This window comes from Conger conger, chromosome 1 (genome assembly GCF_963514075.1).
Source record: "Conger conger chromosome 1, fConCon1.1, whole genome shotgun sequence".
NCBI classification, from domain to species: Eukaryota; Metazoa; Chordata; class Actinopteri; order Anguilliformes; family Congridae; genus Conger; species Conger conger.
Genome location: NC_083760.1, coordinates 18,278,957 through 18,297,511, shown reverse-complemented (window position 1 = coordinate 18,297,511; position 18,555 = coordinate 18,278,957). Strand labels below are relative to the sequence as shown.

Here is an 18,555-nt window from a genome sequence, read left to right as displayed (position 1 = left end):
TTGGAAAAAAACACTCTTTCCTGATTTTCAATCCAAGAACTGCTGACGGTTTTATTGAGTTTTAAACTCACAGTGTACACTGTTTACACAATGACTACACTACAGCTTGTATTGTAAATCCAGTTGGTATGAAATAAATGGAAAGCTGGAAAATGTTCCTGTCAGTTTTCCAAATCCACTCACATTGTTTTCAAATGCTATTTCTGAACAGGGGCTGGGAGAAGGCTGAAAGGACCGGAGCCAGAGGATGACTCAGTGAGTATAAAACAATGTGTTAAAAAAAACGCAGTGCAACCTTTCATCCTTTACCTTATTATCAATACATTTATCAACTAATTGCCTTCAAGCATAACCTCTTCTTTTAAAGTTCTCTGCAAAAATAATATAACTGCACTCAGAATCAGGCATGCTGAGTGGTTAATCTATGCAAATAGGTTTTTACATGTATATAACCATGTGGTGACGCATGAATGGCTTAACAAATAACATTTCTAAGATGAGCTGTCTTAGAAGTGATATGTCCCGTCAACAACGCAGTTTTTCAATATAGCATCCCATCTGTGCCAGTGCTAACTGCAACTCCATACTTGGCTGCAGTGTCATGCGGGCAAGGAGAGTTCAAGACAGCAGAGCTGTTCCCCTCTCATTAAACAAGAGCTTTGGTCAGTGTCTGCAGTCTGCTGGCCCTAGTTAAGCATGAAGTGATGGCAGGTGGTGAGTGCCTAGCAGACAGAATACTGTCGTAAAAGGACAGGCCTGTAAGTGAGCATTCAAAAGTGGCAGAAAAGAAAAAGAAAAAAAGAAATTATCAAGACATTTTCAGAATATATTTCATAGCATCAAAGTTATATTTCTATTTAAAATATATTCTTGAAAGTATGGTAATATCATGGGTATGTTAAACATGATACAGTATAATTGCATACATTGAAGGTAATCTAATAAATTCTCCCTGAAATACAAACACATACCATCCAAATCCTCAGGTTTGTGAAGACCCACCAGAATTTATTGAAGGAGAAAGACCACGTCCTCAGGGATCCTCCCCAGTAAATGAATACCCAGCGACTGAGAAGTACACAGACCTCGACAAAGAGGTATATCTTCATTCCACTGCATTCCCAAAATATTGCACCCCTGGCACATTGTGTGAAATGTTAAATTGCATGTTTATTGTACACTTTCAGAGAGAAGAAGAGGCAGATGATCCGTACCTGAAGAGTGGTGGCAAAAAAGGAAAGAAAGTTGGGTTTGGGTCTTTCTTTGAAAAGCGGCCAAAAATGAGTCAGGAAGAGGTGAGAGACATTCCTTACTTAAACTGTTATGCATACAGTACAAACTCTTCCAATAAATACTGTATGCCATAATAAGGTACTTTGGCAGGATGCTAAACAGTTTATATTTGACCACTTTTTATCATGTCCTTGGTTTGATTTATTTCAGTGTCCTGAGTCAGGTGTGATCGTAAAAACAGCGAAGGAAGTTTGTGCCGAGGGCCTGGTTGTGACTGGAGGGGCACAGGAGGGAATCTTTGTTAAAGAAGTGAAGGCAGAGTCAGCAGCTGCAAAACATCTCAGCGCACACGAGGGTATACCGATTCTGAGTGTTATTTCTTTGAAACATTTTGGAAATATGTTGCTTAGCCTTTTATTAGAATGGGAAATATGCTAGATTAAAATAAGTGATTATGCTAATCTCCCCCTGCAGGTGACCAAATACTGAGTGCAACAGTGTACTTTGACAATGTATCCTATGAAGATGCCCTTCAGATCCTAGAGCATGCCCAGCCTTACAAAATGGACCTCTGTCTGAAACGCAAACCTCCAGCAGTATCTGACCTTGAAAGCTCCACAGCTGAAAGACAGGAAGTTGCCCCTGTAATTACAACAATTTATTAATGTTCATTATGGTTTTCTTATTTTTCTGTTGCAGTTACGAAACATTATCTACAATTATTTCACATTTCACATTTTCTACACCTCAGGGGGAAGAAGGAGGCCCGTTGGAAAGAGGACGCACTAAAACACAGAGACGACAAGATGCCCGGATCTCATGGCCAAAATTCCCATCCTTTACCAGGGGGCGCAAGGCACATTTCAAGAGGTCTCACAGTACATCGGAGGCAGAGGAGCAGAGGAAGTTGGAAATGAGTCCAACAACCAGTGACACAGAGTCACCCATGAAGTCTCTGGAGCCTGGCAAGGACAAAAAAACAAAGAAACAGAAGCTAAAGCTGTCAAAACTGAAAATGAAGGGTGTAAAGAGTAAATCAGTTGAACAACAGGACAAGGATTCCACAGTACCTGTTTCAAGAAGTTTGGAAAATGTGCAGCCACAACAGACAGAACATGTATTGGACACACATTCTCCACCACCACAAGAAAGTATTTTAGGGGAAACACCTCAACTAATTGAGATGGATCAGCAAGAGAAGAAAGAAACCACTAAGACTCGAAATGAATATCATTTTCCAGATATTTCAGGCTCTTTTATTGAAACCAGTCAGCACAGGACTGAGCTTATCAGTTTAGACAAGACACTGAAAACAACAGACATTTCAGACTTTCTTGCTGGAAGTTTATCAACAAAGAAGTCCCCAGATAAGAAAAAGAAGAAGAAAGAGAGATCAGAATTGAAGATGAATATGCAGGGTAAAGAAAAGGAAGACTCAACTCCTGAAGGCCTCTTGAAATCTCCTCAGGCTTTGATTCTAAAGACTTCCTCTGACAGCCTAAAGACACCAGACATGGGAGCCAGAACGCAGGATCTATCAAGGACCATTGTGGGCTCTAATGCAAAATCACAGACAGAGTTGAAAGAAAGCCCAATTTCCATTGATATCAAAACTGAAAGGTTTGATCCAAACAAATCCATACCAAAAGAAGAAAAAGAAAGCTCCACAGTTATGGGTGATGTTGACATATGCTTGCCTAAGGTTGATATGTCACTTGATATGTCAGATGTGGGTCTACTTAAGCAATCCCCAAGTAAAGTAAAGTCAGAAAAACAAAAGAGAGAGAGGAGTATTCTTATTCTGGACTCAGAAAGATATGGAATCCGACCCAGAGGTCCAGTGGCTGACATAAGTATGACAAAGAAGAGTCTTGGGAAAGGCAGTTTGCTTGACAGTGGTTTGGACATAAGCAAGCCTAAAAGTCCCAAAATGAAAACTTCCTTTCCTGGTACTAAAGGTCAGGCAATAACAGCAACTGGAAAGGATGCTAGTCTCAAAATGGAAACTGTAGTAGACATTAAAAGTCCACAGTTAGAAATACAAGCTTCGAAATCTCCAAAAATGACACGCATTGGTGATGATACTGAGAAAATTGGGACAAAAACAGTTCAAAAGTTCAAAATTCCAAAAGTAGGAGTCCCTGAGTTTAATGTTCATGAATCAATTGTAAAGACGGAGCTGGACACAAAAGCCAAAGTGGATGTCAAAGGCCCAAAAGTTCAGGACAAGATGCATAAGAAAGAACTTGATAGTAGACAACATTCACCTGTGAAGCAGGTTGATATTAAAATTGAGCTCCTTAAACGAGAAGACATTGTGATACCAGGCATGGAAGCCACAGCATTAGCTGGAAATCTTCAGACCACAGGGTTTAAATTGCCTGAAACTGGAAAAATAGATGTGGAGATACATGCTGAAAGAATTAAAGCAGACATGAAAGTTGATGAAATGAAAGACACAACCTCCAAAACTGATCTTCACACATTCAAGCTGCCAAAATTGGACATGTCTAGTCTTGATGTGCATAAACAAATTACAAAGAGTAATCTGACTGATGAAAAGGTAAAGCTGGATTTAACAACAGATGTCTCTAAAACCCCAGAGATAGAAGTAAAAGGACAGGACCTGAGAATTCAAGCCGTAGATCATTCAACAGAGATTGGAATAAATTACATCAATGGGGAAATGATAAGGAGGATTCTACCTACTCCTAAAATACCAAAGATCGACTCCCCAGATCCAAATGCACATGAACCAATTTCCATGACACAAGTGAGCTCTTCAAAAACCAAAGTTGAAATCCATGGCGCCGCTAAGATTGAGGGAAAGTTACCAATGGATGGTGGGATGTTAGAAATTTCATCAAGTCATTCTGAGATGGACAAAATTGAGAAGCCTGAACTAAAACTGCCAAAACGAGAGGACATTGAGATACCAGGAATGGAATCTATATCAATTGCAGGAAATATCCAGACTGTAGACATACAATTGCCTGGAATTAGAAAGAAAGATGCTTCTGACCCATCTGTGGAGATTCAGGCTAAACAGATTCACCCACAGATAATCTCAAACATTAACCTTCCAACATTCAAGTTGCCAAGTTGCTCTGATTTTGATGTGCATGAACACATTACAAAGATAGATGTGAATACAGAAAAGTCTAAAAGTCCTAAACAGCTTAAGAAAGATCAGACCTTTCATGCTGAGGGCACAAAAGGCAAGTTTAAAATACCTCCAGTGCCAGAGTGTGACGTTTCATTTCCAAACCTCAAATCCGATGTGAAACTGACTAAAGAATTAGGTGAAGAAAGGGAAACTGGTGAAATTAAATGTGTAGCAGATACTGAAATACAAATTGCAGCCAGAACAGATATTCATGCAGATTTTAAATCTCCATCAACAAAAGTAGTTGAAAAGAAACCAAAGAAATCAAAAGTGTCAATGCCTACCCTTGGAATTACAAAACCAGATATTCGATTTCCAGAGGCAGGGGTTCAAATATCTCTACCAAAGGGAAAGGATGAGGACAAACTAGTCCTTTCTAAGGAAACAAATTATACCTTGCAAAAGCCTAACATGGAAATGCCTTCCATGGACATTTCCAAACCTGACATAAAAGTTTCACAGTTATCAGGAGACATTACTTTATCCTCATTTTCAAGATCTGAAATATTAACAGCAGAAGTTAAAACCCCTGAAATTGATGTTAGCCTTCAAAAGGGAGGTGTTGTGGTCATAAAAAGCACAGATGTGGACATGACAGTGCCAGAAACTACAGCAAAGATCACATGCGTCACTGGATCCCCGACTAAATTAAAACTACCAGCTTCAAAGATGCCTCAGTTTGGGATTAAATCCACAAAGGTTACTGAAAACATCCCAGATGTGACTGCTATAGTTAAAATGCCCGGGCAAAGTCCAAAAATGATCATCAAGTCAACTCAAGTCAAGACAGAATCAACAATTTTGGTTTCAAAGACAAAAATGGACATTAAAACTCCTGAAGTTGCCATCAAATCCCCCTCTCTTGAAATAAACGCTGACCTTCTGGAAAGCGGGGAAACAAAAGGCAAATTCCAAATGCCTCACATGAAAATACCGTCTTTGGGGATTTCCAAATCTGAGGTGAAAGATTCAAAGTCAGATGCCAATATTTCCATTTCAAAACCTGAAAATGTAGAAAAAGAGAGTGAAGAAAATAGATTCAAGCTTCCAAAATTTGACATCACACTTCCAAAAGTTAAAGGACCAGCAGTAGATATTGATACTTCAAATGTTGATATCCCACTGTCAGAAGCTGCATTACCTATTGCTAAATTTGAGGGGGCTTCAATTGAAGGAAAAGTTGAAATAACAGATACTGATTCAAAGGGATTCGGTGTGAAAATTAAGAAACCAGAGATATCACTTCCACAATTTGGATTTTCAAAACCTGAAATCACAGTTCCAGAAGTAAAGACTCCATCCTTGAAAGTAGGGTTGGACACCGGGGTCTCTGATATTCCTACTGACAGAAGCTTAGAGGTAGATAAACCAACTGGTAAAACGGAACTATTGAAAATGAAGCTGCCAGACATTGATGTTTCACTCCAAGACCAAGAGGTAAATCTGAAAAAACAGTTTGAAACCGATGTTTCGTCACTCCATAATGTGACTGCTGAAATTCCTGAGGTTGAATCAGGGGGAAAGGCAAAATTTGAAATACCACATATCAAAATTCCATCTTTTGGAATTCTCAAGCTTGAAGGGAAAGGTCCTGAGACATCATTGTCTGGAACTTCAGTTGACTTTGATACACAAGAGTCAACATTATCAGGAAAGATACCAGCAGCTGACATCAAAGGCCCATGCATGGATGCTGGGTCTGATATAGATATTGATGTAAAGGACAAGGATGAAGAGCTAAGACAAGGAAGCAAATTTAAGCTCCCGAAATTTGGAATATCATTACCAAAATTAAAAGGAACTGGAGTGGATATTACAAAGACAGATGTCGATATCTCATTGCCAGAAGTTACAGTTGAAGCTCAATTACCTAGTGTTGAAATTGAAGGACCAGTAGTTGAAGGTACACTGGACATACCAGAGGTGGATTCTAAAGAAGGTGATCTAAAATTTAAGAAACCAAGCATATCATTTCCAAGATTTGGATTTACAAAATCAGAAGCTAAGGCCCCTGAGATGGAAGTAAATATTCCAGGGGAAGGCATTTCTGTACCAGAAAAGGTAGATGTAACAGGGCCAGAGATTGAAACCTCAGACATAGATGCTAATGTTGATACTGATATTGGTGCATCTGCCAGTAAATTTAAACTGCCAGCTTTTAAATTGCCCAAAATTGGAGTTACTGTTCCAGCAGTAAAAGCTAATTTTCCTGAGGTGAGAGCAGAAATCACAGAACCTGAAATAAAAGCTGAAGTTGAAGTAGATATTGACCAAGTTCATGAAATTGAGAACCAAGGGGGTATTCAGTTGCCAAAGGTGAAGCTACCACAGGTGAAGCTACCACAAATTGATTTATCACTGTCAAAATCAAAAGAACTCCAACTGCACCAGGAAATTCCAAAAGCAGAGGCCGAACTCTCTGTTCCAGAAACAGATGTTGTTAAGGAATTTACAGTTGAAGGGCCATCTCTTGATAGGCAAGCAGAAATTCCAGACATGGAAACAGCAGGGCATGGAAAATTCAAAATGCCTCATATTAAATTACCATCATTTGGATTTTCCAAACCTGAAATTACAGGTCCTAAATTTTCTGGAGATGTAAATGTACCATCAGTTGATATTGCTGTAACAAAACCAAAAGCTGACATCAGTGCTCCAGATATCAGCGCAGATGTAACCTCAGTAGGTATGAAACTTAAAGAACCACCTGAAGCTGAAATCAAAGGCTACAGTATTGATTTAGAAGGCCCTGATGTAAATGCTGACATGAAGGTTAAAGGATTTGAACTAGAAGGACAGGAAAGTAAATTCAAGTTGCCCAAGTTTGGAATTTCATTACCAAAAGTGAAAGGACCTGCAGTGGATATTAGTGTTTCAAAGTCAGATGTTGACATCAAATTACCAGAGCTACCTGATGTGGCAGTGGAAGGACCATCAGTAGAAGGGAATATTGACATACCCGTAGTGGATGTTAAAGGTGCTGATATAACAGTGAAGAAGCCAAAGGTATCACTTCCAAAGTTTGGATTTTCAAAACCAGATGTTAAAACCCCTGATATTAATATTGGTTTTCCAAAGGGAGACATCTCCCTTGAAGGAGGAAGCGTGAAAGTCAAAGAGCCAGGGATGAACATTACAGCTCCAGATATAGGAGATAAAGAAGATTCTGACTTCAGGGGATCTCCAAGCAAATTTGAAGTTCCCACATTCAAATTGCCTAAATTTGGGATTACTGCCCCAAAGGTTAAGGCAGAAGCTCCTGACCTGAGTGTTAACATTACTGTGCCTGAGACTGAAACTCCATCAGATATGTCCTACGAAATCCCAAAAGCAGAATATAAGATATCTGTGCCAGGCACAGATGTTGTTCTTCAAGATGTTAAAGTTGATCTTAAAGGATCATCGCTTGATGGGCAAGCTGAAATTCCAGATATTGAGGCAGGGGCAGGTGAGCATGGAAGATTCAAGATGCCTCATATTAAGTTGCCTTCATTTGGATTTTCAAAACCTGAAATAACGGCTCCCAAAATTTCTGGAAATTTACCATCAGTGGATATTACTGTTACAAAACCAAATGTTGACATCAATGTTCCAGATGTAAGTGCAGATGTACCCTCAGCTGGCATGAAACTCCCAGAAGCAGATGTAGCAGTATCAGGAGAAATGCCTGCAGTAGATATCAAAGACTACAATGTGGATGTTGAAGGTCCTGATGTAAACATTGACATGAAAGGTAAAGGCACTGAGCTAGATGGACAAGGAATGAAATTCAAGCTACCTAAATTTGGAATTTCATTCCCTAAAGCAAAGGGACCTGCAGTGGATATTAGTGTGTCAAAGCCAGATGTTGATATCTCACTGCCAGAGGTGACAGCTGAAGCTAAATTGCCTGGTGTTGAAGTTGAGGGGCCATCAGTGGAAGGGACAGTCGATATACCAGAGGCAGATTCTAAGGAATTTGATATGAAATTTAAAAAACCAAATATATCGTTCCCGAAGTTTGGATTTTCCAAACCTGAAATTACAGCTCCCAAAATTTCAGGAAGTCTAAATTTACCATCAGTGGATATCGCCGGAACAAAACCAAGTGTTGACATCACTGTTCCAGATATAAGTGCAGATGTAACCACAGCAGATGTGAAACTCCCAGAAGCAGATTTAACAGTATCAGGAGAAATGCCTGCAGTAGATATCAAAGACTATAATGTGGATTTAGAAGGTCCTGATGTAGACATTGACATAAAAGGTAAAGGCGCTGGGCTAGAAGGACAAGGAGGAAGATTCAAGCTACCTAAATTTGGAATTTCATTTCCTAAAGCAAAGGGACCTGCAGTGGACATTAGTGCGTCAAAGCCAGATGTTGATATCTCACTGCCAGAGGTAACAGCTGAAGCTAAATTGCCTGCTGTTGATGGACCTTCAGTGGAAGGGACAGTCTATATTCCAGAGGTGGATTCTAAAGACTTTGATGTGAAATTGAAGAAACCAAAGATATCTTTTCCAAAGTTTGGATTTTCCAAACCTGAAATTACAGCTCCCAAAATTTCAGGAGATCTAAATTTGCCATCAGTGGATATTGCTTTAACTAAACCAAATGCTGACATCACTGTTCCAGATATCAGTGCAGATGTAACCTCAGCTGATGTGAAACTCCCAGGAGCAGACTTAACAGTATCAGGAGAAATACATGCAGTAGATATCAAAGATTACAATGTGGATGTCGAAGGTCCTGATGTAGATATTGACATGAAAGGTAAAGGCACTGAGCTAGATGGACACGGAATGAAATTCAAGCTACCTAAATTTGGAATTTCATTCCCTAAAGCAAAGGGACCTGCAGTGGATATTAGTGTGTCAAAGCCAGATGTTGATATCTCACTGCCAGAGGTGACAGCTGAAGCTAAATTGCCTGGTGTTGAAGTTGAGGGGCCATCAGTGGAAGGGACAGTCAATATACCAGAGGCAGATTCTAAAGAATTTGATATGAAATTTAAAAAACCAAATATATCCTTCCCGAAGTTCGGATTTTCCAAACCTGAAATTACAGCTCCCAAAATTTCAGGAAGTCTAAATTTACCATCAGTGGATATTGCCGGAACAAAACCAAGAGTTGACATCACTGTTCCAGATATAAGTGCAGATGTAACCACAGCAGATGTGAAACTCCCAGAAGCAGACTTAACAGTATCAGGAGAAATGCCTGCAGTAGATATCAAAGGCTATAATGTGGATGTAGAAGGTCCTGATGTAGACATTGACATAAAAGGTAAAGGCACTGGGCTAGAAGGACAAGGAAGTAAATTCAAGCTACCTAAATTTGGAATTTCATTTCCTAAAGCAAAGGGACCTGGAGTAGACATTAGTGTGTCAAAGCCAGATGTTGATATCTCCCTACCAGAGGTGACAGCTGAAGCTAAACTACCTGCTGTTGAAGTTGAGGGACCATCAGTGGAAGGGACAGTAGTCATACCAGAGGTGGATTCTACAGACATTGATGTGAAATTGAAAAAATCAAAGATATCGTTCCCGAAGTTCGGATTTTCAAAACCAGATGTTACAGCTCCTGGGATTGATATCAGTCTTCCAAAGGGTGACATCTCCCTTTCAGGAGGAAGTGTGGAAGTGAAAGAGCCAGGGATTGACATTAAGGCTCCAGATGTAGGTGATAAAGAAGATTCCAACATCAAGGGATCTCCCAGCAAATTCAAAGTTCCCACATTCAAATTGCCTACATTTGGAATTACTACCTCAAAGGTTAAGTCAGAAGCTCCTGATCTGAGTGTTAACATTACTGTGCCAGAGACTGAAGCTCCATCAGCCAAAGCAGTTATTGACCATGAAGGAACAGTCATGGAGACTGGAAAGGCAGAGGGTAAATTTCATCTTCCAACAATGAAGATACCAAGTATTGATGTTAACGTTCCAACATTAAAAGGACCGGATATGTCCCAGGGAATTCCTAAAGCAGAATATGAAATATCTGGGCCAGACACAGTTAAAGTTGATCTTAAAGGATCATCGCTTGATGGACAAGCTGAAATTCCAGATATTGAGGCAGGGGCAGGTGAGCATGGAAGATTCAAGATGCCTCATATTAAGTTACCTTCATTTGGATTTTCAAAACCTGAAATAACAGCTCCCAAACTTTCAGGAAATTTACCATCAGTGGATATTGCTGTAACAAAACCAAATGCTGACATCAATGTTCCAGATATCAGTGCAGCTGTACCCTCAGCTGGCATGAAACTCCCAGAAGCAGATGTAGCAATATCAGGAGAAATACCTGAAGTAGATATCAAAGACTACAGTGTTGCTGTTGAAGGTCCTGATGTAGATATTGACATGAAAGGTAAAGGCATTGAGCTAGATGGACAAGGAAGTAAATTCAAGCTACCTAAATTTGGAATTTCATTTCCTAAAGCAAAGGGACCTGCAGTGGATATTAGTGTGTCAAAGCCAGATGTTGATATCTCACTGCCAGAGGTGACAGCTGAAGCTAAATTGCCTGGTGTTGAAGTTGAGGGACGATCAGTGGAAGGGACAGTAGTCATACCAGAAGTGGATTCTAAAGAATTTGATGTGAAATTGAAGAAACCAAAGGTATCGTTTCCAAAGTTCGGATTTTCAAAACCAGATGTTACAGCTCCTGAGATTGATATTAGCCTTCCAAAAAAAGACATCTCACTCTCAGGAGGAAGTGTGGAAGTCAAAGAGCCCGGGATAGACATTAAGGCTCCAGATATAGATGATAAAGAAGATTCCAACATCAAGGGATCTCCCAGCAAATTCAAAGTTCCCACATTCAAATTGCCTAAATTTGGGATTACTGGCCCAAAGGTTAAGGCAGAAGCTCCTGACCTGAGTGTTAACATTACTGTGCCTGAGACTGAAACTCCATCAGATATGTCCTACGAAATCCCAAAAGCAGAATATAAGATATCTGTGCCAGGCACAGATGTTGTTCTTCAAGATGTTAAAGTTGATCTTAAAGGATCATCGCTTGATGGGCAAGCTGAAATTCCAGATATTGAGGCAGGGGCAGGTGAGCATGGAAGATTCAAGATGCCTCATATTAAGTTGCCTTCATTTGGATTTTCCAAACCTGAAATAACGGCTCCCAAAATTTCTGGAAATTTACCATCAGTGGATATTGCTGTTACAAAACCAAATGTTGACATCAATGTTCAGGATGTAAGTGCAGATGTACCCTCAGCTGGCATGAAACTCCCAGAAGCAGATGTAGCAGTATCAGGAGAAATGCCTGCAGTGGATATCAAAGACTACAATGTGGATGTCGAAGGTCCTGATGTAAACATTGACATGAAAGGTAAAGGCACTGAGCTAGATGGACAAGGAATAAAATTCAAGCTACCTAAATTTGGAATTTCATTCCCTAAAGCAAAGGGACCTGCTGTGGATATTAGTGTGTCAAAGCCAGATGTTGATATCTCACTGCCAGAGGTGACAGCTGAAGCAAAATTGCCTGGTGTTGAAGTTGAGGGGCCATCAGTGGAAGGGACAGTCGATATACCAGAGGTGGATTCTAAAGAAGTGGACTTGAAAATGAAGAAGCCAAGGATATCTTTCCCCAAGTTTGGATTTTCAAAACCAGATGTTAAGGTACCTGAGATTGATGTCAATCTCCCAAAGGGAGAAGTGTCCCTTACAGAAGGAAGTGTGGAGGTGAAAGGACCAGAGGTGGACATTAAGGCTCCTGATACTGAAATTGAAATAAAAGATAAAGATATGGAAATTGTTGGCTCACCCACAAAATTCAAACTGCCCACAATTAAGTTCCCCAAATTTGGAATTTCAGCTCCAAAGATTACAACAGAAAGTTCTGATATCAAAACAGGCATAAAATTACCTGAAATGGAGACATCTGAGAAAGTGAATGTGGATATTGAAGCACCCAGGGTTGACATTGATGTTTCCCTCCCAAAAGTTAAAGGCTCTATTAAGACCCCTGACATTGATATAAACCTTCCAGAAGTAGATATGTCTCTACCAGAATCTAAAGTAGATGGTAAAGGATCAGGAGTAGCCATTAAAACTCAGGATACAGAAGCCAATGTTGACGTTAACATTGGGGGATCTCCCAGCAAATTCAAACTGCCCACTTTTAAATTGCCCAAGTTTGGTTCAAAAGTCAAAGCTGAAATTCCAGAAGTAAGTGCTGAATCAACAGAACCTAAGAAAGAATCCTTGTCAGGCAAGGTAGAAGTTAAGCATGCTGGACAAGGCATAGACATTGAAAAGCCTGGGGGTAAATTTGAATTGCCAAAAGTGAAGATGCCAGATATCAGCTTTTCACTACCAAAAGCTAAAGGAATAGAAATTCACCAGGAAGTTCCAAAAGCAGAATCTAATATATCTGTGCCAGAAACAGACACTGTTCTTCAAGAGACAAAATTAGAACTTAAAGGAATGCATATTGATGGACAAGCTGAAATTCCAAGTATTGAGGCAGGAGCAGGAGAACAGGGAAAGTTCAAAATGCCTCATATTAAAATTCCTTCTTTTGGATTTTCCAGACCCGAAATTACAGGTCCTAACATTTCAGGAGATGTACATTTACCATCAGTGGATATTGCTGTAACAAAACCAAATGCCGACATCACTGTTCCAGATATCAGTGCAGATGTTACCTCAGCTGATGTGAAACTCCCAGAAGCAGACTTGGCAATATCAGGAGAAATACCTGCAGGAGATATCAAACACTACAATGTGGATGTCAAAGGTCCTGACGTAGACATCGACATGAAAGGCAAAGGCACTGAGCTAGATGGACAAGGAAGTAAATTCAAGCTACCTAAATTTGGAATTTCGTTCACAAAAACAAAGGGGCCTGCAGCTGATATTAATGTGTCAAAGCCAGACATTGATGTCTCACTGCCTGAGGTAACAGTAGAAACCAAATTACCTGGTGTTGAAATTGAGGGACCATCAGTAGAAGGAACATTACATGTACCAGAAGTGGATTCCAAAGGAGTTGGTGTGAAAGGAGAAGGAGAACTGGATGTAAAAGTAAAGAAATCAAAGATATCTTTTCCCAAGTTTGGATTTTCAAAACCAGAAGGCAAGGCACCTGAGCCTGAGGTCATTCTGCCAAAAGGAGAGATCTCCCTCACAGAAGGAAGTGTGGAGGTAAAAGGGCCAGAGGTGGACATTAAAGCTCCAGAAACTCAAATAGAAATAAAAGATAAAGACATGGACATTATTGGCTCACCTACAAAATTCAAACTACCCACAATCAAGTTCCCTAAATTTGGGATTTCAGCTCCAAAGATCACGGCAGAACCATCTAATGCCGAAATTGACATCACAGTGCCTGAACTGGAGACATCAGGGCAATTAAAGGTGGATGTTGGAGCACCAAGTTTTGACATTGAAAAGTCAAGTGTAGATCTAGATAAAACAAAAGGTAAAAATGAAATGTTGAAAATGGAGATGCCAGGCATTGATGTATCCCTTCCAAAGGTTGAAGGCATGGGGAGTGCTAGTGTAGATGTTGATAGTCCATCATTCAATGCTGATATGAAAGGAGCTGAACCAGAAGGACAAGGAAGTAGATTTAAGCTCCCAAAATTTGGAATTTCATTTCAAAAAGCAAAAGGACCTGGAGCGGATATTAGTGCATCCAAGCCAGAGGTTGACATCTCATCTCCAGAGGTGAAAGTTGAATTGCCCAGTGTTGAAATTGAGGGACCATCCATAGAAGGGAGGGTAGATGTACCAGATGTGGATTCTAAAGAAGTGGACTTGAAAGTGAAAAAGCCAAGGATATCTTTCCCCAAGTTTGGATTTTCGAAACCAGATGTTAAGGTACCTGAGATTGATGTCAATTTCCCAAAGGGAGAGATCTCCCTTACAGAAGGAAGTGTGGAGGTGAAAGGACCAGAGGTGGACATTAAGGTTCCTGATACTGAAATTGAAATAAAAGATACGGACACTGTTGTCTCGCCATCAAAATTTAAACTGCCCACGTTTAAGTTCCCCAAATTTGGTTCTCCAAAGAGTAAAGTTGAAGCTCAAGAAGAAAGTGCTGACATCACATCGCCAGAGATAAATGCTCCTTTAGGGAAAACAGAGGTGGATGTTGGAGTGCCTGATTTTGAAAATGATGTCCTAAGCATTGAGATTGAAAAGTCTGAAGGTACCGTCAAGTTGCCGAAATTGAAGATGACTAGCATTGATATGTCACTTCCTAAAGGACAAAGACCTGAAAGCAAACCAGAGGGTGAAATGTCTGCAGTGCTACCTCAAGTAAAACCTGATGTCTCAGAGTTGGAAGCCACAGGTACAGCACTTGAAGCCAAAGTTGACATTTCTGATCCTGAGCCTCATAAGCTTGAAGTAGAAACCAAAGGCTCACCAAGTAAATTCAAACTTCCAACTTTCAAAATGCCTAAATTTGGATTTTCAACAGCAAAGGTAAAAACAACAGACACAGATGTCGACCCTGCCCTTAAAACTTCCGATGTCACTAATGAAGGAGCAACAAAAGAAATTGAGGAATCAATTGATGATGGACCATCAAATGTCACTGATAAAGATAAAAAGACTGGGGATGCTGAGGGACAACCAAAATCATCCAAATTGAGTTTGTCTTCAATTGGAGATGTTTTCAAGGGCTTTGATGTAGAATTTAATGTCCCCAAATTAGAGGAAGTTGAAGAGTCTCTGGCGTCTCCAGGGGGAGATGTTGCTCATTCTGTAGAAACCCACACAACTGCAGAAAAAGATACTACCATGAAATATCAAAGCCACACAGATCCAAGTCAGATTCAGCTTAGTACCTCACATCATGCTGCTGAAGTGTCTGTTCAGGCTCCCACTATAACCAAAGAAGCAGAGGCCAAAGACCGGTCAAAGTTTAAGTTTAGATTTCCCAGGCTAGGATTCACTGAGTCTTCAGAGCAAGATGATAAGACTGAGAGCATCAAACTGAATGTTGAAGAAAAGGAAAAGCCACTAGAGCCTCAAGAAGACAAAGAAAAGGAAGATATGAAAGAAAAAGAAGAAAATACTGACAAAGGGAGCTGGTTTAAGTTTAAGTTTGGAATTACGTCACCTTCTAAAACCATTAAGGATTCTGAGAAAGGCACAATTCAACCAAATGAAGGCATTGACAAGAGTACAGAAGGTGACATTGAGGAAGAGGATGCTAGTTTGACCTCCTCTGTGAGATCATCAGATGCCTTCGCTGATATTAGTTCTACAGTGATGAGTGAACAACCTGGCCCTTTGGTTGTGTCCCCTACCAAAGTTAAAGTGAAAATCTCTGAACCTCCTGCTATGGTGGGTGTCAGTGAAGTTAAAGTACCCACTGACATAATTACCTCCACAGCAAGGACTGAACTTATTCTTTTGGAACATCACTTACCAGAAAAGTTTGAGACAGTCACCATACCTGTCTCATCTGAGGCCACTTTGACATCTCCTGATGAGCTAACGCAGGACACAGGAGGAGACATACATGTTGTAACATCAAACATACAAGCGACTCCAAGCAGCGAACATGCTACGGTCATCACAAAATATGAAACTCGCTCAGTTCATCAGGCTATGTCCATGCAGAAGATGACAGTAAAAGTAGGCTCTGCACATTGGGCTGTTGAGGAATCTGGAGAAGGGTCTGGTGAATCCTCTGAAGAGAACGTATTGGTGGAGAAGCACATGGTCAAAGAGACATCAGGTGATGACAAAGGTGCGGTCATTATGAGCCAGAGAGTTACGCAAATTGTTGGCACAACATCTGGGGAACCCATCTTGGAAGACACAGCCTCTGCATTGAGAAAACTCAGAGACACGATGCATTCAGAGAAAATGAGGTTTTTTGAAGGTGCAGAAACATCTACAGTTACTGTCAGCACTCAGAAGATTGAAAAACATGTGTTTGAATCCTCCACTGAAAAGGAAAGTGTGTGAGGTGAAATTAGTAGACAGTGTACAGCCATCTTACCATTTATACCATACTGTACTCACTTATTTTATCTTTTTTATGGTCAGTTATGCACTTAAACCTGCTACTAGATTTGAGAGCTAATAATACACAATATGAAAGTTGGTTGTATCGCTAATTCATACACAGCTACATACATTTGTTTTACTAGTCATTAGTAATGGAGAACGTAAATAATTTACAAATCCACTGCCAAATTATCGGTAGAGTATACAAGCAGGTCAATATTAGTTACCTAGGAGGAAAGCACTTTCTGTATTTCTATATTTTGTAGAGGCACTTTGGGGTAAACAAATTATCTAACAGGTTTATTATTTGTAATGCTTATTATTTAAGCTTAAACATATAATATTAAGAACTCACAATGATATGGAAACTAACATGTTGTATCGCAATATACATTGTACAATTATTTAAGAAGCAATTCAATGTGGTTATTTAATTGCCTAAGGTTTTGCCTGAGATTGATTGGTTTGGTGGTCTTAAAGCTCAAAATGTTTACGCTTGCAATTATATGGAATATTTAAAAATAAAACTAACTACAAAAAAATCATAACATTAATGTTGATAATACTCTGCTCTGTGTAAAGTGTTAAAATATATGGTGTAAATATACTTTCCTTAATCATTTGCAGCCCTCTTTAGTTCTGGCTTCTACGGTTTGTTATGTCTTGCCTCTGTCTGATGCAATCAATGTAATTAAAAAAATATATAATAAATTCAAAAGATTTAAAAATGTGAATTTCATTTTTACATTCTTATACATTTATTTCAAGTCATCATTCAAACACAATGCACACTTATTTTTTCCCAGTTTTATGGCTGTCAAATTACATATATAAGTACAGAGAGGACTCAATGACATTACTGTATATTTAGTCTTGGATTTGACTGAAATATTTGAAACATACGAAATATGAAACATGAAATACTAAAACGTGGAAAACTATGAAATTGACTGAGGAAGACAAGATTTTCAGGAGAAAATATGATCCTTTCTTATTTTCATTGGGGTTATTATGTGCAACATTTAATACAACAAGCAGTGTGGTTTATTAAAAGCAGAAATAGCAGGAAGTCAGAAGAGAATTATGAGACTTAACCGGGAAAGAAAATTGGAACAAAAATAATAGGGGAACCTAGGCCATCCTGCAATAGTATAGAGGACCTGCAAGTCTTACACCCACTTAACCAGACCAAGAGCAAAGTCATTCAGCCATCTAGCCCAATACGGATTATTATTAATATCCGTTTGAGGAGAACAGCAGCTAAATGTCAGCATGGCAAAGGAACATGGCAGCACACCTGCATGCAGGTAGAATTTTCAAGTAACACGATTGGCACGTAGACCCACAGGAAATCATATTATCAGAAATCACAGGATCAAAATAATGCATGTTGTACTGTACTAATGTGAGCTTGAACTTTTCGGCAACCTTCAATTAAAAACTCATTATCATTTTCTATCATTGCACATTATCTATTTGTTGATGTGTCTGGAAGTATGACTATCACAAATGTTTTCGAAGAATTGCCACCTTCAAGATCATTTGTTCATCAGAAGAAATTCACAAATGCATGTGGTCTTCTAGTTTAGTCCTTACAACAGGAAGAGTAGCCAACATACTGTGTAACTTGTATGGTCATCTTTTCTTTCTTTAAAATGTCTATGTTGCTTTCATATCTAGACTAACTTATGCTAAACACACTTTGATTTAACTGTTATTAATCTCATTGTCCAATCTTATTTTTGGTTCACATAAACAGGATGAAGGCGCGTAGGCCTATCGAGTTGGCTACCATTTTAAAAGCAGTGTGTGTAGGAAAGCACGGTCAAGTAGCTAATTCAATTGGAATGCCTGAAATTTCTTTTTCTGCGTTTTTAAGGAATATGTGTAAGGAATGTAAATTTCCGTGGCGCACAGAAGAAATGTGAAATCCCAACCAAGAGAAAACGGTTTTTGCATTTGAAATGGCATTTAACGCAAGCGTGCCATCACGCGCCCTTACGGTCTTCTGTGGGAGTGCTCCACTCCAGACTACACCCGATCCAGTTAGCCGCACCGCCTGCCTTTGCATCGGTCTTGAAGTGCGTATTCCAGAGACATTATCGCGTGACCGTTCAGCTGAACCCAGGCAATAATATCTGAGGTTGATAAATGAGTGAAACTTGCATGAAATATATTATGGG

The 18,555-nt window shown here is 39.6% G+C and overlaps 1 protein-coding gene across 1 annotated transcript in view; it reads left to right on the top strand.

Moving 5' to 3' along the window:
- The window catches only part of LOC133106664 (neuroblast differentiation-associated protein AHNAK-like), a 29,511-nt gene extending 12,405 nt beyond the window's left edge, over window positions 1–17,106 (top strand). The window contains exons 3-12 of the mRNA XM_061216047.1: window positions 212–255; window positions 987–1,097; window positions 1,188–1,295; window positions 1,444–1,588; window positions 1,708–1,877; window positions 1,985–2,782; window positions 7,172–7,376; window positions 8,550–8,741; window positions 8,949–9,152; window positions 11,091–17,106. Of these exons, the coding sequence (XP_061072031.1) occupies window positions 212–255; window positions 987–1,097; window positions 1,188–1,295; window positions 1,444–1,588; window positions 1,708–1,877; window positions 1,985–2,782; window positions 7,172–7,376; window positions 8,550–8,741; window positions 8,949–9,152; window positions 11,091–16,330 (7,217 nt within the window). The 3' untranslated portion in view covers window positions 16,331–17,106. The remainder of the gene's footprint in view (window positions 1–211; window positions 256–986; window positions 1,098–1,187; window positions 1,296–1,443; window positions 1,589–1,707; window positions 1,878–1,984; window positions 2,783–7,171; window positions 7,377–8,549; window positions 8,742–8,948; window positions 9,153–11,090) is intronic.
- Window positions 17,107–18,555: the final 1,449 nt, after the last annotated feature.